This window comes from Vespa mandarinia, chromosome 24 (genome assembly GCF_050613455.1).
Source record: "Vespa mandarinia isolate Hongniang chromosome 24, ASM5061345v1, whole genome shotgun sequence".
Taxonomy (NCBI): Eukaryota; Metazoa; Arthropoda; class Insecta; order Hymenoptera; family Vespidae; genus Vespa; species Vespa mandarinia.
This window is the reverse complement of record NC_140833.1, coordinates 2,838,252-2,863,335: the sequence shown is the minus strand read 5'-3', so window position 1 is coordinate 2,863,335 and position 25,084 is coordinate 2,838,252. Positions and strand designations below refer to the sequence as shown.

The 25,084-nt window shown below is 32.9% G+C and overlaps 4 protein-coding genes and 1 long non-coding RNA gene across 14 annotated transcripts in view; 3 read left to right on the top strand and 2 right to left on the bottom strand.

The window, feature by feature from the left end:
* Positions 1-7,720, top strand: part of tay (tay bridge kinase) — a 29,156-nt gene extending 21,436 nt beyond the window's left edge. For 5 of the 10 annotated variants that reach the window (XM_085664029.1, XM_085664028.1, XM_085664034.1 and 2 more), the window contains 15 exons: positions 843-1,028; positions 1,161-1,274; positions 1,365-1,400; positions 1,567-1,593; positions 1,684-1,744; positions 1,995-2,197; positions 2,280-2,654; positions 2,831-3,075; positions 3,174-3,302; positions 3,417-3,640; positions 3,741-3,967; positions 4,127-4,300; positions 4,452-4,731; positions 4,841-4,982; positions 5,090-7,720. In XM_085664029.1, coding sequence (XP_085520155.1) covers positions 843-1,028; positions 1,161-1,274; positions 1,365-1,400; positions 1,567-1,593; positions 1,684-1,744; positions 1,995-2,197; positions 2,280-2,654; positions 2,831-3,075; positions 3,174-3,302; positions 3,417-3,640; positions 3,741-3,967; positions 4,127-4,300; positions 4,452-4,731; positions 4,841-4,982; positions 5,090-6,098 — 3,432 coding nt within the window. In that variant the 3' untranslated portion in view covers positions 6,099-7,720. The remainder of the gene's footprint in view (positions 1-842; positions 1,029-1,160; positions 1,275-1,364; positions 1,401-1,566; positions 1,594-1,683; positions 1,745-1,994; positions 2,198-2,279; positions 2,655-2,830; positions 3,076-3,173; positions 3,303-3,416; positions 3,641-3,740; positions 3,968-4,126; positions 4,301-4,451; positions 4,732-4,840; positions 4,983-5,089) is intronic. The other 5 variants (XM_085664032.1, XM_085664031.1, XM_085664033.1 and 2 more) reach the window with 5 other exon arrangements.
* A 1,957-nt stretch (positions 7,721-9,677) lies between these two features.
* On the bottom strand, positions 9,678-14,069 carry LOC118442883 (uncharacterized). The gene is made up of 5 exons (XM_035869134.2): positions 13,808-14,069; positions 13,571-13,699; positions 13,176-13,490; positions 12,766-13,013; positions 9,678-10,682 (listed from the first exon to the last, which is right to left on the bottom strand). Coding segments are annotated over exons 1-5 (981 nt in total). The 5' UTR covers positions 13,810-14,069; the 3' UTR covers positions 9,678-10,395.
* A 445-nt stretch (positions 14,070-14,514) lies between these two features.
* Positions 14,515-22,530, top strand: Zdhhc8 (zinc finger DHHC-type containing 8). Its single transcript, XM_035869127.2, has 9 exons — positions 14,515-14,914; positions 15,053-15,174; positions 15,282-15,439; positions 15,559-15,731; positions 15,846-16,040; positions 16,134-16,278; positions 16,855-17,069; positions 17,178-17,354; positions 18,674-22,530. The coding sequence occupies exons 1-9, from the start codon at positions 14,823-14,825 to the stop codon at positions 19,380-19,382; spliced, it is 1,986 nt and encodes a 661-aa protein (XP_035725020.1). The 5' UTR covers positions 14,515-14,822; the 3' UTR covers positions 19,383-22,530.
* LOC146872267 (uncharacterized) lies at positions 16,275-16,959 on the bottom strand. The gene is made up of 3 exons (XR_014983542.1): positions 16,835-16,959; positions 16,585-16,749; positions 16,275-16,476 (listed from the first exon to the last, which is right to left on the bottom strand). It is a non-coding gene; the product is annotated as an uncharacterized LOC146872267 (long non-coding RNA).
* A 453-nt stretch (positions 22,531-22,983) lies between the features above and the next one.
* Positions 22,984-24,796, top strand: MED19 (mediator complex subunit 19). The gene is made up of 4 exons (XM_035869136.2): positions 22,984-23,618; positions 23,803-23,959; positions 24,072-24,171; positions 24,304-24,796. Exons 1-4 carry the CDS (start codon positions 23,435-23,437, stop codon positions 24,586-24,588), a joined length of 726 nt encoding a protein of 241 aa, XP_035725029.1. The 5' UTR covers positions 22,984-23,434; the 3' UTR covers positions 24,589-24,796.
* Positions 24,797-25,084: the final 288 nt, after the last annotated feature.

Genomic DNA, 25,084 nt, shown 5'->3' with positions numbered 1-25,084 from the left:
ACATACATACACATGCACATGTCACATACGCACGTCACACACGTACATACACACACACACAGCAGACAGAGAGAGAGAGAGAGAGAGAGAGAGAGAGAGAGAGAGAGAGAGAGAAAGAGAGAGAGAGAGAAAGAAATTAATTTTATTCTAAGCTAAACGTGATTTCTCTCTTTCGTAAAAAAAGAAAAAGAAAAGAAAGAAGTACGAATGACAACTTGATTCTCATGCGAATGACATCTCACGAATCTGCCGAACATTTTCTTTGAGGTGAAATAGAGTGGGGGAATTTTTTTTTCTTTTCTTTTTTTCTTTTCTTTTTTTTTTTACTTTATCCATTTTGCTATATCTAGGCGCTCTTCCCCCTCTCCCCTGTTGTGTCCCTATACTGTCGCTCGCGCGCGCTTCATTCGCTGGGTGCGCGCGCGCCGCGCCAATATGTGTTAAGGAAAATAGGCGCGAAAGATGAAAATGAATTACGTATTACTTTGATTCTGGGCTGATTAATGAGTTGAGCGTTGAGTAAGAGGAAGGACATATTCTTCGTTTAATTGTTATCGTCATTCCAAATGTTGAATTTATTTCACGTTGAACGATTAGCGTGGAAAATCGACATGTTTTCTTTAGAATTTCTATGTGTATTATGGGATATTAGTTTATTCGACGATATTTAAAATAATTATATCCATATATATATATATATATATATATATACATATATAAATTGTCTATATGTGTCTGTATATGTATATATATATATATATATATATACATAATTATATGATTATTTGTAAAAAAATTGTATTTAATATTTTTCTATTCTTTTTTTACTTTTTTTTTTTCAGAGTGCAATAAAGCTAGCTGGTAAAAATAATGTAAAGAAGCTGCATACGTTGCTGTCAATAGTGGATGAAAAACCAAAGCTGGATACTGGACAAAATAATAGGCACAACGAGCACCATATCAAAAATCATTTCAAGCACAACCACTACACACATAATTCCATATTGACACCATCGACGCTCAATCAGGTAAACCAACCAGCATTTAATATTACATTAATGATTACTTTTAGAAAAGTCAATTTCATTTTTTTGTTTTTTTATTTGTTATAATTTCCTATTATTATTATTATTATTATTATTATTATTATTATTTTACAGGGTCTAGATGCAGGTACAAGCGACGATAGTGGTAGAGCGTCTGAACAATTGCATGGCCCTGGTATACCTAGGGATTGCCAGGACGCAGACAGTTCCAGGGACCATCTCAGCGATGTAAATTTTTTATTTTAATCAATATTGTATGGATAATATGTAAATATATAAAAGTTTTATTGTTACAAACATATGGATTTATTTTATTAGGCTAGCAGTCATTGCAGTTCGGGTAAAGGTTATATCGTAAGTATTTTTTACTTTTATTATCATTTGACAATATTTAATTATCAATCATTTGATAATATTTAATTGACCAATTGAAATAATAATAATAATAATAATAATAATAATAATAATAATAATAATAATAATAATATAAGCATATATTAATTATTCTTTTTCATTCTAGTGTGATAGTGAAGGAGAAGACGATAAGGTATTTAAAGTTAATTTAAGGTATTCTTTTTTTTTTTTTACTTTCATTCATTCAATTGTATTTACATATATCTGTTTTTTTCTTTTATAGGGCTCGGATGCAGAGTCGATACTCTTTGAATCTTCTACCCCACCACCCCTTGCACGTAAATGTAAGCATTTAAAAGTTTTGACATAACAATCCTTTATGTTCCTTTAAACTTTGCGACAGATTTTATTACAAGCGATTTCATGGTTTATTGTTTAAACGTTGTTATAACAGTAATTCAAATATTGGCAAATATTCAATTGAAAAAATATTTTACATGGTCAATGTGAAATAAGATATAATACATAATACAAATACTCCTTTGCGTGCGTTTCTATCCTGAATAGAAATAAAATGAGATTATTATTACTTAGACGAGCTGCCATCTTCTTCGCCGCACGTGTTGCCTCCAGCGAACGGAGCAGGTGGATCTCCTCCGGACACGGGTGGACAAATTTCCAATCCTGCAACGGATGCACCGGCGCCTATACCACCTCCAGTGCCAGCATCTGCACCAGTTCCAACCGCACCGAGCCCTCCTAGCCCAACATTACCCCCACACATATCCCAACCACCGGTATGTTACAAAAGTGTATTCGTATAATTCTATTAAAATTTCATTAGAACATTATTATTTAGATATAAACGACATATTTCAGATGACTAGTCCATTGGCAGCCAATCCTCGTGCAATAGCTCCGCAACAACGACCAGCTTCGCCTGCTCTGCCGCCGCCTTCCTTATCCCAGCAACCTCATACTACGATACCTGCATTGCATCCACCTAATGTGCCCCTCGTTTCATCGAGCCATACTACTAGTCCGGCGGTAGCTAATTTAGGTGTTGCTCCAGCGGCACCATCAAACGGTGCTGCTACTACGAGCTATCCACCACCAATACCCATGGCCGCCTATCCTCAAACACAACCGTCGTATCCACCGCTTTATACGCCGTACACAGCTCTAAATCATAGTCCGTATCTCCCACCTGCGGTACCATCTCCTTCCCATTCCGCTTCTTCGCGTACAGATGTGGTAAGTAATAAAATACACATCATCATCTTTCTTTCCTTTCTAAGATATTTTAAAGTTCAACCGTTAGAATGTTTATAGTTACAAAAGCTTTTGCGCAAAGAATAATATCTGATCTTAAAACAAAAAAAAACAAAAAAAAAACAATTCATTGATATTCGTTATATCTCATTTTTCAGAGAGGAAGTAGAGCCTCCCCTTGTACTAACATAAGTAAGCAGACTATAGGTAATAACATCACGAGTCATAATAATACTCCTCTTAGTGCGGCTACTACAACATGCGTGTCCACCATAACTAATACAGTTACCACGGCGAATACCATTGCTCACAGAGATATGGTGGCCTGTAGTTTGTCTGGAAGAAATAATAATAATAATTCTCCGCGTGGACATAGTCCTAGTCGAGAAAGAGACAGTTACAGGTACGATGATATATTAGTCTTACCTATCTTATTATGTTAATCATAATAAGTATTGACAATCTTGGATTTGTAACATCTCTCAAGGAAATTTAATATAGTAATATTTGTTACAGTAGCAACGTGAGTAGCCTAAGTAGAGGCAGCATCACACCTGTAAGTGTGCCAAACACGTCCTCACCAGCTAATTCTAGTCTACCTGCTTACACCAAACCACAGGGATGGATTGGGTTAGTGTTTAAGTCGAAATTTCGAAATTATGTAAATTCGTATGATTCAGTAATAATGATAATATAATGATGATGATAATAATAATAATAATATTTCTTTCCGTATGACCGTAGTAGCAGCACAACCTCGCAGCTCTCTCCAGCAACAGCAACGTCAGTACCAAGGCCAACTCCTCCACCTGTACCACCACTCGGAATTCATACATTTCCACCGCCGATGTTTGCAGCTCCTTTACCACCACCTGTTTCTAGTTCCAGTCCTCATACTTCACTCCCTTCACTTCCTCCACCTACGACCAATCCCAATCCTTTCTCAGCAGAATCACTTTTTCAAACAAGTAAGTTTATAACATGATTTCTTTTTCTATTTGATTTATTTGATTTAAAAAGAATTCAATGATAATAAGGAATCTCAAAGAGGATGCTAACCAAAACAAGGGGTGACTCACGTTGCAGGTCAGGCAGACCTGTTAAGAAGAGAGCTCGACAATAGATTTTTGGCATCTCAGGATAGAAATGTCAGTGTTGGAGTTGGAAATTTGGGTCCACCGCCTTATCTTAGAACGGAAATGCATCATCATCAGCATCAGCATACGCACGTGCATCAGCATACAACGCCTTTACTTCCACCGGCAGCGGCCACGACGTTATTTCCACCTCCTATCGTAAGTTTTGAAATCTGATGTTTTATTAAAATTTGTACAGCAACTTCTAATCCTACGAGATGGCCTTGATGATATGGAAAGAATTTCTTAGTTTTTGTATTTCGCACACAAACGTAGACAAACGTATCACTTTGTAAGCGTTCTAATTTCCTTTAATAGTTCAAAGATATACCAAAACTTGGCGGAGTGGAGTCTCCCTTTTTTCGAGGTAATTTAAACTTGTCTGGATATTCCGGATTCAACACGGGAATACTTCATCCTGGGATTGGTCCTCCTTCGACACCTTTTGTACCTCCCAATCATTTAACATCATTTGCACCAAAGGTAAAAAAGGCATGTGCTAAAATATCGAGGCAAAGATTTGTATAAACGATATATAAATATATGTATACATGTATATATATATATATTATTATTATTATATTTATATATCGTATCCAATCCTTTGAATATTTTGCTTATAAAATTAAATTACTTCTTGTAGAAGAGCGGAAAATGGAATGCAATGCATGTACGCATCGCATGGGAAATTTATCATTACCAACAAAAGCAACAAGCCGAAGCAAAAGCTGGAAGTGTTGTTAACACGAAAACTGAATTGCTAAGACCCCCAAGCCATCTTTATCCAGGAGGACCCGCAAGTGGTTTGGGAATAACAGCTCCTCCTATGGCACCTCCATTCCCAACTAATATGCCACCTGCTCATCCTGCACCACCTCCACCTCATCCCGTTGGCTTCCTATCCACGCCAACTTCTCATTTAGGTACGTGCCGATTTATAAACATATAGAGAAATAAATTATTAAATTGTCATCATCCACGTAATAATAGCAATATTAAAATTAATTATAAATTACTTCTTATATGTAATAGGAACTGGAATGTCACCATTTGGAAGATATCCTTCGACGTTTGGAACACCAAATCCAAACTTTCCAGGTCTATCAAGTTTTCCCCCGGCGAGAGAAATGCCACCATTAAGTGGCTTGAGTTCTGTACATGATCCATGGAGAGGGTAAGTTGTAATAAGAGAAAAAAGAAAAAGAAAGAAAAAAAATTATTTCAACAATTTCCCAACTTGGGGGAATAATTTATTAATGTGATAAGATGCTTACTTTTTAGATTGCAACGCGCATCCACTGGTTTTCCACCTACCACTGTGTCATGGGGGTTGAAACCAGAGCCACCAACGATCGACAGACGAGCTGAACTTGAAGAACGTGAACGTGAACGCGAACGTGAACGAGAACGTGAGAGAGAACGTGAACGTGAACGTGAACGTGAACGTGAACGCGTTCGACGTGAGAGAGAACGAGAAAGGGAGGAACAACGTGAAAGAGAAAGACGTGAACGCGAAAAGGAAGAGAAGAGGAAGCAGCAGGAAGCTGCAGAACGTGAAAGAGAAAGACGAGATAAGGAGCGTCGTGAAATGGAGAGGCGTGAGATGGAAAGAGAAAGATTGCTTCATCAAAATCGACAGCACGTGCTTGTAGGAAGGGAACGTTCGCCGTTAAGAAACGGTTCGGCGCCGTTAGACGCCGGAGAGGTTCGTGTTAAGGAAGAACCACGTAGCAAAGACGACGAAGTAGTTATGCTTCCGAGGCCATCGGGTCCTGGTCCAGGTGGTACATCGGGTACAACAGGCCCTGGATCAAATCCATTATCTGATCCAAGATACCATCACCCACATCCACACGCTTATCTAACGAGGCATCCGCACAGTATGCCCGCACCACATTCTATGCCACGAAGTATGCTTCCAGGCTTAGGTGCTCATCCGATGCAACATTTTCCACCACCGTCTGCGCCTACAGGTCAACCAGGTGGTCCTTGGCCGGCGGATCCCTTTAGGGATTACAGATACGATCCTCTTCAACAATTACGTTATAATCCTCTAATGGCTGCTGCTGCCTTTAGAGCGGAAGAAGAAGAACGAGCAAAACTTTACGCAGGATATCCACCGGCTCCAGTAAATACACTTAGAGGCAAAGATCCTAGTCCTGGACCATTAAGCAATTTACATATACACCATAGAGCCGGTCCTGGTCCAGGTGTACCGGCGAGACAACTTGAGCCTGCATTAATGCACGCAGATATTCACAAAAAAGAGGACGCATCGCAATCCCGATGATACATCCTCCCCACGTCCTCAGCTTCTGCAAGTGAACGCACCGATGGCTCCACGTTTTGAACAATTCGAGTTACAGACACTCTCTTTCTCTCTCCTCCTTAAATTCATCGGTGCTGATATTTTGCTAATGGAGAAGGGGCGTTTATTATTTAATATGGGAAAAGAAAGGAAACAAAAAGGAAAAAAAAAAATTGTATATAGATTATGTAATTTATAGTTATCAAAGAGAGTACGAGAGAACGTGTGAGTAGAATATTATTGACTTGATATGTAAGGACCGTACGATTAAATACGGTGCTGCTTTTTTTTTGCCCGTGTCTCATCGTCGAAGAGAGAAGAATGATCGCGGACTTTATTGACGGATTATGACGAAGGATTTTTCGCATCGATTCATTTCGATTAAGCGAGACACGTTATGATGATGATGGAATCCATGCTAAAAAGGAAGAGAAAAAAAATGTGATGATTTCAGCGATTTTGGGAAATCTGACTGTCTATAGCGATATAAATTTTAATTATTATTATTATTATTATTATTATTATTATTATTATTATTATTATTATTAATAATTATTATTAATTATTATTAATTATTATTATTATTAATTATTAATTATTAATTATTATTATTAATTATTATTATTATTAATTATTAATTATTATTATTATTATTATTATTATTATTATTATTATTATTATTATTATTATTATTATTAATTATTAATTATTAATTATTAATTATTATAACTATGCGTACCGTTTAAAAGAAAAAAAAAACAAAAAAAAAAACAAAAAACAGCAGAAAAGTATCGTGTGTAATATTAATAGTTATTGTAGAAAAAAAAATATGAAGCGATGCTACGTTAAAAGAGAAAAAAAAGAAAAAAAGAAAACAAATAAGAAGAGAAAAAAAAAACGAAATACGAGGGAAATCCCCTAAAGTGTGTTTAGGTGAAAAGAATTTAAGCGCAGATCTCTCTACCATTTACTCTCAAAAAAGTTATTTAATTAATTATTTATTTATTGCGAACTTATAAGCGAACTCTTGAATCTCCTCTACTACTACACTGTTGTGCAAATATGATCGGTCAACTCTATTTGCTCTCCCCCACCCCCTCACCCCCCCCTTTTTTTAATTAATTTAATATCGATGTAATATAAATGATTATACATAAATTTTACTTTTTTGATAGAGCTTAATTTGTACATTTAGAGACGGCGGAATAGAAAGTGGAAAAAAAGGGCAGACGAAAAAAAAAAGTATCTTTGGCTTTTTGTGAATATCACGAGCTTCTTACATTCTTTCTTTTTTTGTTTTTCTTCTTCTTTCAAATTCTATATTCAATATTTCTTTCTCTCTCTCTCTCTCTCTCTCTCTGTCTCTCTCTCTCTCTCTCTCTCTATCTCTATCCTGTGATATATGATAGAAGGAATTCGTTCAAACTAAACAATATGTTACATGTGTATTTTTTAATCGATACGACCAAAATATAAATCCAATAAATTCTTCTGAAAGAAATATATATGGGGGAAAAAAAAGAAAAGAAAAGAAAAAAAAAAGAAAATAAGAAAGAAAAAGAAAATCGTGTACTATTCTTCAATAAATGCAACAATAACGACGAGTAATGATAAAGAAAAGAAAAGAAAAGAGAAAGTATACGATTATTAACGTCAAATATCACAGGAATCCTATTTTTATGAAAGGAGATCAATTTTTGATGTCTGTAGATAATTTATCCGTGCCAAAGTGCTTTAGCGCAGAAATATTTTTTTATATCGTGCGCAGTTCTCTTAATCCTTTATTTTTTTTTCTTTTTTCTTTCTTTCTTTTTTAAAAAAAATTTTTTTTTTTTTCTAGTTATACTATTACGGTATACGGTATATTTCCCTTTCTATACAAAAATTGGTAGTCTATATTTCTATATATATATATATATATATATATATATATATATATATATGTATGTATATATATATATATCTATCTATCTCTCTCTATATATTATTTTAATTCTTGATCGTACGTATTTATTATCTTACCATTTTCTCAAAAACCCCATCGTCCATCACATAGAGACATTCTTTTTTACAATCCAGCCTCCAAATCACTTCTTTTACTACCCCTTTCTATTTTGAAACAAATATATATATATATATATTTGTGACATGAACCATTTTATATATATATATATATATATATATATATATATATTCCATGATAAACACGTACCGTTTGTTCTTCTAAAAAAAAAAAAAAAAAAAAAAAAAAAGAAAAAAAAGAAAAAAAAAGGAAAAGAGGGGGAAAAAAAGGAAAAAGAAAGAAAGGAAAAAAAGGTAAAATAAAACTTTTTACTTTTTGAACGGTAAAAGTATTGAAAGAGAATAATAATAATAATAATAATAATAATAATAATAATAATAATAATAATAAAAGAAAAAAAAACCCAGAAAAAAAAAATAATGAGAACACAAGAGCACTTAGTTTCTATTGTAAAGTTTTCACGTATAAAAGTGTACATTATTGATAATTAAACGACCACGCGCAATTTAATGAAAGAAAAATAAATATGTAGATAATTTTACATCGATGCAATATTGTGTCACCGCAAATAATGTGCGAGATGCAATGAGTTTTTGTTCTCTTGTAGATACCACGAAGTATATAAAAGGAAGGATTTTTGTGTGAATATAGGTTTTTTCTAAAAATTGATTCTTTGTAAAAGGGTCTAATAATCATAGTTTCTATCAAATCTGTGTATCTTTTCAGTATCATCATCATCATCATCATCATCATCATCATCATCATCATCATCATCATCATCATCATCAACATCATAATCATCATCAACATGATCATTATTATATATATCATCAATCAATCAATCAATCAATCAATCAATCAACCAATCAATCAATCAATCAATCCTAAATTATAAAGTAGAAATCATAAAATAGAAATTTTGTGCGCGGATTTTAATATTAACTTTAACGCACACGTGTGATACATACAGAGAGAGAAAATTCAAGAAAGGCATTATATAACACTCGCTATGGATCTACGTTTATAAAAACATTTATTGAAAGATCAGGCTTTTTTGCTTTTTCATTATTTTTTCTTTTCATTTTTCTTTCTTTCTTCTTTTTTTTTTTTCTTATATTTCTTTTTGTGTTGTTGATTTTCCATCTCGAATTAACTTCCCAATATTTTCAAATAATGCAATATATATGGATTCCAATCAATTTTTATAACGCGTGCTTCGTGCCAGTGTTCCATTAAATAAATCGTCTAATTTTAAAGGAGTATAATAAGCAAGTGATGGACAAGAATATACGCTTAGAAAGATACACAACTATTAGAAAAAATTTATAATCTAATTCATAAACCTACGTCATTTCTGAAAATACATTGATTTGAAAAGAACAAAAAAAGAAAAGAAAAAAAAATATATTAAGCATATCGTCAATATTTAAAGTATTTAAATATTTTTAAAGAAAAATTATATATTAACTACATATATATATATATATATATATATATATATATATATATATATATGTATATATATATGTAGTTACACTTATACTTTTAATTTTTTAGTTAACAATTCTGCTTGTCTTCTTTTTTTTTTCTTTCTTTTTCTTTTTATAAAATATTCACCAATGACTTCACGATTATGTATACAATATTTGTTTTGACCTGGTAAACAAAAAAAAAAAAAAAAAAAAAGAAAAGAGAGAAAAATGAACGAAAAAGAGCACTGGCATTGGCACTGGGATTTTATCAATATAACATACATTTTAATTGTTATATTTGGAATTAATACTATATTGATTACAAGATATTACTGATAGCAATTGCGATAAGTTTGATATTTTTCTAACTATGTACGAATGAGAATAACTTTCGTGTAATTTCTTAACGAATATAGTCCTCAGGTACCAATGAAGTGCTAAATACATTGATCATGTGAGAAAGTCAGTATATTTCAGAAATTAACGCGACGGTATGTAACTATTCGATAAAACATAAAATTATTTTTACGATTCTCGTAACGTGCAAAATTTGATGATAGCAAATACAATATACCTATGAGTACTCTGTATGCACAATTCATCGTAGATGTTGAGTTTGCTCTTTTTTCTTTTCTTTCTTTTTCCTTTTTTTCTTTCTTTTTGTTTTTTTTTTCTTTTTTTTTTTTTTCTTTTTTTTTGTTTGTTTGTTATATCAAAGTGAGCAATCCGATAAATCATCTTCAGTCAAATTCGGTTCATAACTTTTATATATACAAAGAAAGTGTTATCGGGAGCTGCTTGAACTGGATCTTGTGTATCGACGATGTCGATGCCGTGGATTATTTTGTGGACTACGGGAACGACTTCTAGGTCTGCGTCTAGGTGGGCGTGGACTTCTACGTCGATTCATTGGGGGTGAACGTCTACGATAACGCGGGGGAGTATTTCTACCTCCTCCCCATCGTAATGGTACGCGTCTTCCCATGACTGGTGACATTCTACGCATTGGTATTGGTCTTGGTTTTGGCAATAATACAGGAGCAGCTGTAATTTCTTGTCCATCGATTTGTCCTACAAATATATAAATGTTCTTATCATTTAATAACTACTAATAGGATCAATTATTAACACGTTGAGCGCCACGTCAACCACCGCTGACTGACAGTGTATAACATGATATAGAACTATATAAAATTTACACTGTTTTATGAAATTGCAGAAAATTTATTCAAAATTTACTTAATTTTCACACATTACAGGATTAGTGGATTTCATTGAACCACGGTAAACATAAAAATGGTTCTCCTTTACATGTATTACAAAATGTGACAACTCGCTTAGTTTTTTTCCTGGCCATTTCTCTACTATCTTTTGTTACATTTTTATCGTAACATGATTTAGAATATCTTCGTACTTTGGAAATGTTTCCAGGTTTTCTTTAGAGTTGGTCTTATTTTTTAGATCTTCTTGCAATATTGTCCGATGGAATGTCTTCTTTTTCACAATTTGTAAGATATACTGCTAATTTCTCCCGGAATTCTATAATGCTAATTTTCTGCTTCGTAATATCTTTGTATAGAATGTAACTATTTACAACCGTAGTATTCAATAATAGTTCTAAAAGGCTAGTTTTCTATACCATTTTGTGGATTTGCGTAACCAATTGTTGTAGGAGTTCATTTGGTCGGATAAATCGACAGCTGCCTTTCCTCTGTTATAATTTGTGGCTTGAACTTGGCATTGAACATTCACCATTTCTGACGAGTGCCTTGTCGATAGAACTAGGATGTCCTTTTTATCTCTCCACTTCAAAGTGGTTATTCCTTGATTATTTTCTTTCGCTATGATTTTTTCTCCTCGTTTTAATTTTTTTGATATAACTTGCTGCGAATTTCCTCGTCTATTTAAACGCAATGTTCCCACTAAATGGATGTTTTTTTGGATCAATTTTGCCGCTAATTCTAGGCTCGTGTACCAGTTATTAGTGTATAACGTGTGTCCCTTATGGAATAGATCTCTGCAAAGAGACATTACGATGTTAGTGGGCATAGTGTTTTCTCTTTCTAAATTTTTCCCTGCATATATGTACACGGAGAGCATACGTATATCCCGATCCACAGCACAATTGAAATATTTTGATTCCATATTTGTGGCGCTTTTGTTTCAAATATTGCCTGAATATAATGCGGCTACGAAAGGGATTCATCGATACATATGTCCTCGGATGGATTGTAATATTTTTGATAATTGGTTTTCAAAAAGTCTATAATTGGTTGTATTTTGATTAAATGATTGGAACCATTACTGTTTTGGTTGACTACAAAATGTAGCATTCTTAGTAACAGTTCAAATCTGTTCCTTGACATCACTTTTTTTGGGAACGTTTGCATATAGGCAAAATCATTGGACCAATATTGATGTATAGCTGGTAGTTTTACTAATCCCATCCATAGAATTAGTCCAAAAAATCTCTTTATTTCAGACTTATTTGTTTCTGTTCACATTGTTAAGCGATGCACGTGTCCACCTTCTAATTTCTTTGCTGCATATAAGTTTCTTTGTTCGGCAATTTTCTCGAACAATTCATCTGGTACAAATAATAGATAGCTGGTTTCTATTGGTATATTTGATCCTATATGCAAGTTTTCACTTACAAACCCAGAAGGATGTGTAAATGGCACAATCTTAGGCTGATTGCCCCTCGGGTCATGCCATTCTCCAACAATCTCCTACCCTTCTTCAGATGATAAAAATATATCCACTCTAGGCCGTTTTTTAGGAAACCTTATTTCACTGCTGTTGTCACTTTCGTACTCTCGGACTGACATTTCGACGCTCAGGGCTAAAGAAAATTTTTGTCTGCACAAGGACAAAAACTGCAATAGATTGCTTATTCGTAATAGGAACACCTGCCACGAATCCATTAATGAAAACAAAACAGACTTGGCGCGTAACGTGTCGAATGAATGAATGCCTATAGGCGTCTCGTTCTAAACATAAACACTCTTCTACTGTGATAAGAGACATACCAGCCCTACAATACCAGCGCTTCTAAGTGGCGCGCGTGGTCTGACGGGGACTGCCTTCAAAATCGGCGTGGCGCTCAACGTATTAATATATATATATATATTAATATATTAACTTTTTTACTTACCACCATCCATATGTTTCATAGCATTTTCAGCTTCGTCGGCTGTTTCAAATTCGACATAAGCGAATCCACGTCCTTGATTAGGATGAAGTTTATCCATAGCGAAGTCAACCATTTTAATCTGACCATATGCTGAAAATATTTCCATAATGTGTTCCTTAGTAACGTTTCTTGTTAAATGCCCAATATGTATCTTTGTTGGCCTTGGAATGGGAGAACGTTCTCTACGTTTACGACGTGGAGATGGAGATCTATAAGAGATAAATAAAATCATAACGTTTAGAGTATTAATTTCATTATTTTCATTTTTCTTTTCTTTTCTTTTTTATGTTTGTTTCTTCTGTTTTTTTTTTTTTTTTTTTTTTTTTTTATATTCATTTGACGTATATAAAAGGATGGATAATAATAATTACCTAGAGCGTCCTTTAGGTTTAGGCTTATCAACAACAGAATTACTACTTTTCTTTTTGTCCTTATCTCTATCTCTTTCTCTATCCCTATCCCTGTCTCTTTCTCTCTCTCTGTCCCTATCTTTCTCTCTTTCCTTTTCCTTATTATCATGTCTTCTAGAAGCATCAACGCTCTTACTTCGACTTCTTTTACGTCCTCTATCTCTGGAGCTTCCGGAAGAGCTTCCAGAAGTGCTGGAAGAAGTACTAGAGGAAGAGCTCGATCTAGAGCTACTACCGCTGCTAGAACTGGACGATCCAGAACTACTGTCCGATGAACTAAACAATCATATACGTATCAATATAATTATTTAATTTAAAGTCTTAACATAAAATGATAGTAATAACAAAAAAATTACCTGCTACCGCTGCTCGACGAGGAAGCTGCACGTTTTTTTCTTTCTCTTTCTCTACCTCTCTCCCTTTTACTTTCCTTATCCGTAGCTTCGGAATCGCTTTTGCCAGTACTATCTTTCCGGCTACGAGCCCTATATACAATAGCCGCAAATGGCGTATATAGATAGGTTAAATTTTAATCGTTACAATTTTAAATACGATCGTGTAAAAAAAAAAAACTATATAAAAACTCTACTTACATATTTATCCTCAATTAAATTTTCGTATTATTTTATGCCCAAAATTAATACTTCTTCCTATAAAAGTAAACTTGTAAACTCTTTTTGCTACAACCAACAATGGCGAATGGCGGCGCTAAACCAAGGCCACGTCCATGTATTTTATTGAACTAATTACGAAGCAATCATATCTCACAAAAAGTAAAAAAAAAATAAAATCTTCCTTTAATATATCGCATTACGTTGTTATCAAATGAAAATTATTCTTTTATTAGAATACGAATATTAATATGTATACCGAAGTTAATAATAATTTCGTTATAATATTAAACATTACATTCAACTATGTCGTACGATTGGCTAAAGATAAAATTTCTTAGTTGTGATTGGTTGAAATTAAAAACGCGCAATTAAGTCCTAATTTCATTAAAGACAATTTATATAGTTTTCAAAAAGATTTGTTAAAACAGATAATATTCATTTTTTCTTTTTCTTTTTTCTTTTTTTTTCCTGAATCAAATGTCAATGATTTTTAATATATACATATATATATATATATAGATATGTATATATGTACATTATGAATAAACCTTTAGAAATTGATCGTATTCTTATGAGAAAAGTTTGGTTAGAAATCCACCGACGATAAAATTTCATCGAATTACCGAACACACTGGTTAGAGTGGGATACAATTCGCTCTATTCACGGACATATAAGTCCTATATATAGTTATATATACATATACATATATGTATGTCACAGCGAGGTAGTGTGTTCACGGTTCATGCAAGCATAAGCGCCTAAATATTAATTACATTACGAATGTTTTTGCCGGAGTAACACTCATGTGATGGAAGGTGTGATCAAGAACGTATCACGAATGTCAAAACAAAGAGAAAATGGGAGTCCTCGTTAATCATAGATCTTACAACTTGCAAACAAGTAGCACCGATGGACGCGGCCATGTTTCCTGGTAGCAGAAATCTTGCCCATTAATAATTCAGGAATTTTGAACCACGAAGTGGAACGTGCAGAATGCCGAAATGCGATGTGAAAACAAGATATCTACCAGCAATGTTCGCGTGGACAGTTCTACTCGTAACTACGACACTTTTCTTTTGCTTCCCGTAAGTTATACTTCGTTTTATCGTGTCAAACGATTATCACGACAGAACGTTATTATTTTATTTATTCTTTATCATATACGTCGATAATATTTATTATTCCTTATAATTAAACATACGTTGTCTTTATAATATATACAGGTGTCAGTATTATGTATTTCGGTGGGGTACGTGGGTGCCAGCGCTTCAAGGAGTTATAACTTTCTTTGTACTGACGAATTTTACTTTGGCAACATTCATGGATCCAGGTGTTATACCGAAAGGTACATAAACCCTTCTTAGAGTTTAATCGTATTGACTTAAAACATGATTTACAATGATTTATTTATTAATGACAGATTTTATCTGTACAATATTTCTCTTTTTAAAGCTCCTCCTGACGAAGATCGAGAGGATGACTTCAGGGCTCCATTGTATAAGAGTGTTGAGATCAATGGGATTACAGTGCGCATGAAATGGTGTGTTACATGCAAATTTTATAGACCACCTCGTTGTAGCCATTGTAGTGTTTGCAACCATTGTATCGAGGTAAGATTGTATATGTACATATATACATATGTGTTCTTTTTGTATTAAACTTAATTTTAATTATTTTATTTTTTTTTTTTTTTATTTTTTTTTCTCTTCTTCCCCCCCTATACTTTTAGACATTTGATCATCACTGCCCATGGGTCAACAATTGCATTGGCAGAAGAAATTACAGATTTTTTTTCTTTTTCCTTCTGTCCCTTAGCTGTCATATGCTTAGTATATTTGGACTTTGTTTGTATTTCGTATTGGAGCATAAACAACAATTAGGAGAAGTGGACACAATTGTTGCGTATCCTTTCATGATACTGTCAATAAATTTCTTTATAATGTCTATATATGATTTTAAATGAAGCTCTTGAAATATTGCCTTTCAAGTGTTATATATTCCTTAATTTAAATACAGACTTGTGCTAATGGGTGTGGTAATATTGCTGTTTATTCCAATTTTTGGATTGACAGGCTTTCACGTAATACTTGTTTCTAGAGGAAGAACAACAAATGAACAGGTAACAGGCAAGTTTAATGGAGGTTACAATCCTTTCTCAAAAGGATGTTTACAAAATTGTTGGTATACGCAATTTGGACCACAATACCCAAGGTGATATATCACTTCATTTTTATCCATCTTACGTTTACATATAAATATTGTTTTCTTTTTTTTTTTTTTAATTATTTATTCATTAATTTACAGTTTAATTAAGCCTGATAAATATTCAGGAAAGCGGCGCGGTGCATGTACATCTGAGATATCTACCATAGACAGTGAGAACCAGGTAAAAACCTACATGGATAGCAGCAATGGTGTTAGAAATGCCAGTTCAAATGCTTACAATAAGGTAAGAGCTAGTGCAACTTTGCTGAGAACTTCTTGCTTCTGTATATAAGAAGAAACATTATTAAGGCAATGGTCTCTTTTCCTTGGCATGCTTCTTGACGCTGTTTCTGCAATGTGCTTACTTTACACAGTAGATGTACACAATACACAGTTGAATTCCTATTACATTTGGCTCCAGTTACATCCTCTTCTTAGAAAACTAATAGAGTTTGTATAATTTTAGCTATAAGCTTGGTTTCAAAATCATTGTAAATTATTAATCCGTAATGTATTCGTTTAAAATTCTTAACTAAGTGATCATCCATACCTAAAACATTTTTAAAATTTCATCTAATCTTGTAATTTATGTCCTTAGAGTACTACGAGCACAAGTGAAGATTCCTTTTCCATTACCAATTTCCAATTCAGATAGCAGAAAGGTGTTGATTTTATTTGTATGTCTATTCCTGTCCATCCTAACTAATGCCTCTGCCTGCAGAATATTTACTATGTATGATAATTGTAATGAATATTTATCTCATAATATAATATAATTACGTTCATTTTCTAAGATATACTTTATAATTATCGTTTATAGTTATCCCCTGGTCGAGATGGTTCAGACACAGATATGGAACCAACTGCATCTCAATCAGCAGATTGTGAACCTACGCCGCCCTTACAAAGACATGGTTCTAAAAGCAATTTCTTTTTACCACCCGTCGAAAGTAATGAATCTCCTAGGCATCCTCAACCACCACAACATCGTCATCCAATACATTATCCTAGAGGCAGTCCTCATCCAAAGCCAAGGTAAAAATTAATAAAAGAATAGAAACAAAACTATGAATGCAGAAACTCATTTTCTATCGTCAATGGATTTTATTGATATACGATTGTAATTTCATTCATTTTTAATAGGGGGATGAATGGATCGCGTAGTCACACACCGGACCCTTTATCACCGGAAGTAACTGGTTCTCCTGCTACAGCACCTCAACGAAATCAGGGTCAAGGTGGTGCCAGTCCAACAATGCAACAACGTATTAAAGCTATTGGAGTACCTACACCACTTGCCATTTCCAGTCCCATACGCAGGTATGCTCAAATTTTTTAATTATATTATTGAATCTAAATACATGGTTGTGCCTACAGCTCCCAACTCAGGGACATTAAATGCAGAGTTATATATAATTGAAGTTCACTAAAAATCAATTTTCTTAATAACAATGATATATCTTAATGGATACTAAATTGGGAAAAAAAAAAGAAAAAGAAAAAAAAAAAACAAAAAATTCTCATCAATAATTTCAATCTTGGAATAACTAATAACTGGAATGTACTACTATCAATGAAAATATTAACTTTCCACTAATAAGACTTGTAACATTTTTCTCATTGCACAAAAATTATCTCAATGTAGAGAGCAAGAGGGAAACGCCACACTAGTAATAGTTATATTGCATCTTTCAAGCACGCTGCCAATATAAAATGGATAATTTCTGTTTTTTTTTTTTTCTTTTTTTTTTTCTTTCTTTCTTTCTTTCTTTTTTTTTTTTTTTTTTTTTTTTTTTTTTTTTTTTTTATTAACATACCTCTTGTCACCTATATTTCAAGCGTCTCACCTTATTTTACAAAACTCCTTTTTTTCCCTCCCCCCCTTCACTTTAAACACCTCACTCTTGCTCTTGTTACTCCTCCTTTTCTTACACCACTCTTTTCACCGTCCTTCTAAACGAAGGAACCCGTCAAAAAGACGATTGTGCGATGTAGTTCACAATAAGATTGTAGAAGGTTAGTTTCTTTGCATGTACATATTACAAGATATATGGTATATAGATAAGTTTGTGTCCCACTGCAGGGGGTGGTAACTGCAAGGAGCTGCTCTCTGCCATCATGTTGCAACCTACTGCAGGTAAACACGAACTTCATCCTACGAGGAAATATCGTAGTTTACAATTGTGCTTACTTGCATAATGATTTATAAAGATTGCATTTAAAAGAATTTTGAAAAAAAAAAAAAAAAAAAAAAAAAAAAAAGAAAAAAGAAATGAAAAAAAAAAAAAAAAAAAAAAAAAAGAAAAAAGAAATTTATTACCAACAAGTTCTTTTACATATGATACATACATACACGTATACACAAGCGACACACGCACGTTATACACTTACATGTATTTCTTAGGTTCGCTATATGTTTTACTTTCCTTCGATAGATGCTAATTTCTTAACAGGAATGACGCGCTGCTCTCTCTCTTCCTGTATGTCTCGCCAGAGCCGTATTTGTATGGCTACAATGCTCAGCACTCGCATATATTTATTAATATTGATTCACTGTACTTGTGCATTTGTCGATTATTATCAAATTCATCGCATCGTTTGATAAGCTCAGAAACCGAAACGGTCAATCTATGTTACAGATCCAATCCAGGTACACCGACGCAGGTTCGTCGGCCGGACTTTATAGGAGTGAATGAAGCACCAACGTATTATGACGTACAACAGGGAAATAGTATTGGTGTTGGTGCAGGCGGTACCGTCGTTACCGGTTATAGTCCGCAACGACGTTTTTTATCGGAGAGCGAGCTCGTCCGTCAGGGTGCCGATCATTCGTATTCAAGAACCAACAATACCGTTGACAACATTCGAGAACTTGCAGGATCCCCACAGCGTGGTGCCTATATGTGGAAAGATAATTCACCAGGCAGCTACCAAGTTCAACAAGGAAGCGCATCATCGACCACAGCACATCAGTCTCCTTCACAAAGACCACCGCCGCCCTATGATTATTATCGCTCGAATCCAACTAGTCCTACGCAACAATCTTATACTACGGCTCCAAGAGCAGCGTATCATCCTGCTATGAGAGGTGGTGTCCCAGTCTTCCCACCGCATCAGCCACCACATCAGCAATCACCACAAGTTAAAAGAAAGGCTGTGATGGCTACGCCTACTACCCCAACGTCCGGTGATACCAGACGTAGACCGATGTCATTTGTAAGAGCATTAGAAATGACGGATTCTATGGAAATGGTATCGGCTCCTAATGATCCAAGGTCGCAAAGGCCTACTACACCAACGCCAGATCGAGCGAGTGTTTATGATATGAGTTACGAGATATCCGTATAGCCCATCTTTCCAATCTCCGTACAATCCTGCCGTTGGACGGAGAGAGTGCAAATATTGTTACCCTTATGCGTCTCTCGTTCAAATCAAGAAGGAAGGTACATTACTTACAAAATATCCGTCTGAAAATGAGGGAGAAAAATGAAGCAGCAGCAGCAGCAGCAGCAGCAGCAGCAGCAGCAGAAGCAACAGCAGCAGTAGCATTCGTTGATATTGAAAAAAACATCAATGATATAAAATCCTATCGGTCCAGTCTCTTACATACATACATACAGTCACTTATCATCTATATTATTCGTACTTTAATGCCAACCAAAAAACTATTATTATTTTCTCGAAGAGACTAGAGTTAGTGTGATCACGTAAATTCTATTATATTTGTAAAATCGATAATGATGATAATGATGATAATGATGATGATTGACGACAATTATAATGCTAAAAAATAATAATAATGATGGTGATGATGATTGACGATAATTATCATATTAAAAATAATGATAATTATTTTGGTAATGGTAATATGGATGATGATGGTGATGGTGGTGATGAGATGAGTGTGTGAAAACCATTATTGTATTATAAAGGCGGCTATGTAAAGCCATAAGCGATGTAATAATCGGACATGCATATTTTAAAAAGAGAAAGGGAGAGAGAGTGAGAGAGAGAGAGTGAGTGAGAGAGAGAGAGAGAGAGAGGGAGAGAGAAAGAGAGAGAGAAAAAAAGGTAACAGATTAACGCCGAATTATTTTCCATTGCGAACTCGCATACCAAATAGAATATAATATCACACGGAGACATTTCATTCTCCGTACCATCATATTTTGGGACTTTTACGACGATATAACGTAAACTATAAACGTGAAGAAAAAGAAAGAAAAAAAAAAAAAAACGAGAGAGAGAGAGGAAAAAAAAAAGAACTTTTCGCGTTATAAGAAAATTCTGTGTAAAATAATCGTGAAATGTGTAGTAAATTTTTAATATACATATATATTTAACAATATTTATACGTAAATGATAAATATAAGACTTTATATAATTTCACCTATATATGTATATATATATATACATATATATATATATATATATTTGTTATGGATCCACATCATTTTATTATGTACGTGCCCACTTATAAGACTTTGATTTTTATGAAAAAAAAAAAAAAAGGGAAAAAAAAAGAAAAAAGAAAAGGAAACAAAAAAATAAAAAGAAAACAGAAAAAATGTCGAAACGAACGAACGAACGAACAAACATATAAACAAACAAACAAACAAACAAACAAATAAAAAAAAAAGAAAGAACAAGCAAAAGAGAACGAAAGAAGAGAAATTTTCTGTGAATGTAAGAGGATGTATGCGAATGAATGAGAGCGCATGCATGTTACATGTGGCGAGAGTTTGGACAAATAAAAAAAAAGAGAGAGAGAAAAAAGAAAAGAAAAAAAAAACATAGAAAACAGTCTTAGGTACATATGTACATACGTCTCGCTAAATATATACACATACCAAGTAAATGATGCTACTTTGCTAAAGTAGAAAGCAAAAGGAGCATTTGATTTGTGATCCGAAGAAAAAAAAAAAAAAGAAAAAAGAAAAAAAGAAAGGAAGAAATTTGTAATATACGATTTCGCGTAAATTGATCTATATATATATATGTATATATATATATATGTATATATATATATATATATATAAAATTTGCTGCTATTATTCAATTTGTATTATCTCGGCTTTTCAATGTATATGTCAATTTCGACATATATGTGTATATGTGAGGCTTGTAACAACAAAAGCAGACTGTAAAATTATTGCTAAACCTTTGCATAAACGCACTTTGTTTATAATGGAAACGATAATATTTGATAGCACATATCGTTCTACTAAGTAACGATGATAGAACATCGAAATTTCGATTTGTCAAATTTTCATGGATATATATATATATATATACACACATATATATATACATATATATATATATATATATATATATATATATATATATATATATATATATATATATTTGTAACTTGGCAAAAAGAAATTATTCGAACATTGTAAGAATTCCTTCCATGTTAAACGCTTTTTAAAAGAACAAGAGAATGTGTTGTTGCCCGCCGTCTAAGATTTAGCTTCCATATATTCATTTTTTATATTTTGAGAAAAGAGATCTGTGCCAAAATACTATATCCACCCGTCTATCCTCTTTCCCTCCCTACTCCCTTCTTTCTCTCTCTCTCTCTCTCTCTCTCTCTCTCTCTCTCTCTCTCTCTCTCTCCTTTCTCTTACCCTTTCCTTTCTCTCACCCTCCTTCCCTAACTCCCTTTCAATCCTTACCCTTTCTGTAAGTAATACGACAAAGTATCGGTGTAGATTTGGTTGCACCACTTTTACTAGAAATTTAAGTGAGACTCTTTTAAAGAAAATAATAATAATAATAATAATAATAAGAATAATAATAATAATAATAATAATAATAATAATAATAATTATTATAATAATAAATATGACAACAACAACAACAACAACAATAACAACAACAACAATAATAATAATAATAGTAATAATAATAAAAGAGAAAAAAAGAAGGCACGCCTTAATAACGAGCTAGAACGTAATAGTTGTTAGCGACTGTTTATTTTTATTTATTTTTTTTTTCTTTTTCTTTTTCTTTTTGGTTTTTTTATTTATTTTTTTCTTTCCTCGTTTTCCTTGTTTTCTTTTTTATTTATTTTTTTTTTTTTTTAAAGTTCTACTTGAATTTGCAGTGAAGATAGTGCAATCTCTAAGGCGACTAGTAGTGTTATTATTAGAATGCACTTTAAAAGAGAAAAATGAGAGAGAGTAAGAGAGAGAGAGAGAGAGAGAGAGAGAGAGAGAGAGAAAGAAGATATGATTAGAGAGAAGAGAAAAAAAAAAGAAGAATGCGACAACGGTACAACACAAAGAAAAAAAATAAACAAACAAACAAACAAACAAACAAACAAACAAACTGATTAAGAAAAATAATGCATAAGATTTGTGACGAATGTTTAATGTTTATAACTTGGTGTACTTGTACATAAATACTGCTCGTTATTATCACTTAAATGTACATACATATACATTTCGGTACTTACGTATCGCCTACAAAATAAAAGTCATGAAATATAGTTCATCGTATATCTATTACAATTAATTCGAAAGTTTTTGTCGAACTTTTTCAAGTTCTATATGTCGTTAGCGAAATTTTGAATTTACCGCCAAGCGGATAAGTGTTCAAAAACGCATCTATCTCTAATGTGAGAAAGAGAGAAAAAGAGAGAGAGAGAGAGAGAGAGAAAGAGAGAGAGATACGAAACATTCATCGAATATTTTCACTCTGAATTTCTTTATTAATATATATATATATATATATATATATACACATATATGTATTGAATATATTTAATAATTATTTATTTAAACGAGACATTCTGCTAATAATGATTTTTTCACAATATCATAATAATTAATATATAGTTGCAAAGCTTAAGACATTTTGAAATAATAGTTCTCTATAATTCCCATGTAGATGGCACTTCTGTCGAGTTCGATGTACGCTAGTTAAAGCCCCTTGTTGTGATATATAGAATTGAGGCGAAAGTAGCATAGCGGTAGCCGTCTAGTACTGCTGAAGTTCTTCGTATTGCTTATCTTTTTATATATTATATTGTTATTACATGATAAAGTAACAACAATGTTATTATTTTCTAAATAATCGAACATATTGATAATAATAAACGTACAACCGAAGAAATTAAAGATTTTTTAGGTAATCTTCGAAAAAATGAAGTCGATATGTGTCTTTGACTCGCGCCAAGTGCTGACCTAAAAGCAGACCTTGAATGCTTATAATACGAGTGTTATCTGTCACTATATAAAGAGAGAAAGAGAAAGAGAGAGAGAAAGAGAGAAAGAGAGAGAGAGAGAGAGAGCGAAAGAGAGCCGCCGAGCACATCGAACTATAACGATCGTCTGTGCTCTTCGTTAGAGTTTGCTAATCGTCGTGAAGGTGCGATGAAGTAAAGCTGGAGGATGATGGGCGATCAGTTTCGTAGTAAAGTGGAGCAGTACTCGCCAAAATCATCACCGAGGGGTGCACGTTCCCCTGTTGTTTCTCGTCAAGACTCGACAGGGACCCTCAAAACGACGATTTCCCTCGGAAAAAATCCCTCGATCGTTCACAGTGGTCCTTTTTATTTAATGAAAGAACCACCCGGTAATATGATTTCTTTTAATTAATCACATAACATATTTATTAATCTATCGTTATTGCAATAATATATTGTCATTTAATTTTTTGTTTTTGTTCAATTTTTTTTTTTTTTTTTTTTTTTTTTTTTTTTTTTTTTTTTTTTTTTGACCTTTTATACAATCATTGATATATCATTGATTTATTTTAGGGGAGAGCGAACTTACTGGAGCAACAAATTTGATGGCATATTATGGTTTAGAACATTCCTACAGTAAATTTAGCGGTAAAAAGCTTAAGGAACAATTATCGTCTTTCCTTCCAAATTTACCTGGTAATATTGATACACCCGGTCATCAAGACAACAGGTATAATATTATTAATAATATTTATATCGTATATTCTTTATCACATTGTTTTGTTTGTTCTTTTCTCTTTCTCTATTCATAATGTCAATTGATTTATCAATATATTTCACAGTTCATTGAGGTCTGTGATAGAGAAACCTCCAATTGGTGGTAAAGAATTATTACCATTGACTAGTGTGCAATTAGCTGGCTTTAGATTACATCCAGGGCCAGTAAGATTTCATTATTCATTATTCATTATTATTTTAATAACAATGAAAGCGTATCATTAATTATCTTCTTTCTTTCTTTCTTTCCTTTTTTTTTCTTTTTTTTTTTTTTTTTTTTTCTTTTTTTATTAATAGTTACCGGAACAATATAGATACGTAAATCAAGCTCCTCAAAGGAAACATAAGAACAAACATAAAAAGCATAAACATAAACCTGGTGAAATACCAACGGGTCAAGAAACGGCTACGACGGATATTAGTAGTTCGGATACGCATGAAAAGAAACATAAAAAGCAGAAAAGGCACGACGAAGAAAAAGAAGCAAGGAAGAAAAGGAAAAAGGAAAAAAAGCGAAAAAAACAAAAGCATAGCCCCGAGCATACCGGTGGACTCACTCCTTCTCAGCATTCCAATTCGTGATCTCTAATCTGTCAAATTCAATTTTTACCTAATTTTTAATCGAACATCATAGTTGATACAAATAAGTTATCTCTATTTTCAAATACACATACATATATATATATATATATATATGTATACATACACACACATACACATATAAATGTGTTTCCTATTTGTATATAATCACAATTTTGTGATCCTAGGGATTTGATGATCAAATTTATTAATACATAACATTGAATTTGTTTTGTACAGTTTGATTGTGTTGTAATAAGATAAGTTTCTATATAACAATTTAAAATGTTAATTATAAAATAAGTTTAAATTATTTTTGAACAATATTATTGATGTTTCATTCAAATTTGTACAAATTATCTCTCCGATATAATAGTATAAAAATCAATTCTTTAATAGATTATTTCGTCAATTAATAATTCCTTTGCATCGAATCAACTATTTAAAAAAACAAAAAAAGAAATAAATAAATAAATAAATAAATCTGAAGAAAGCGTAT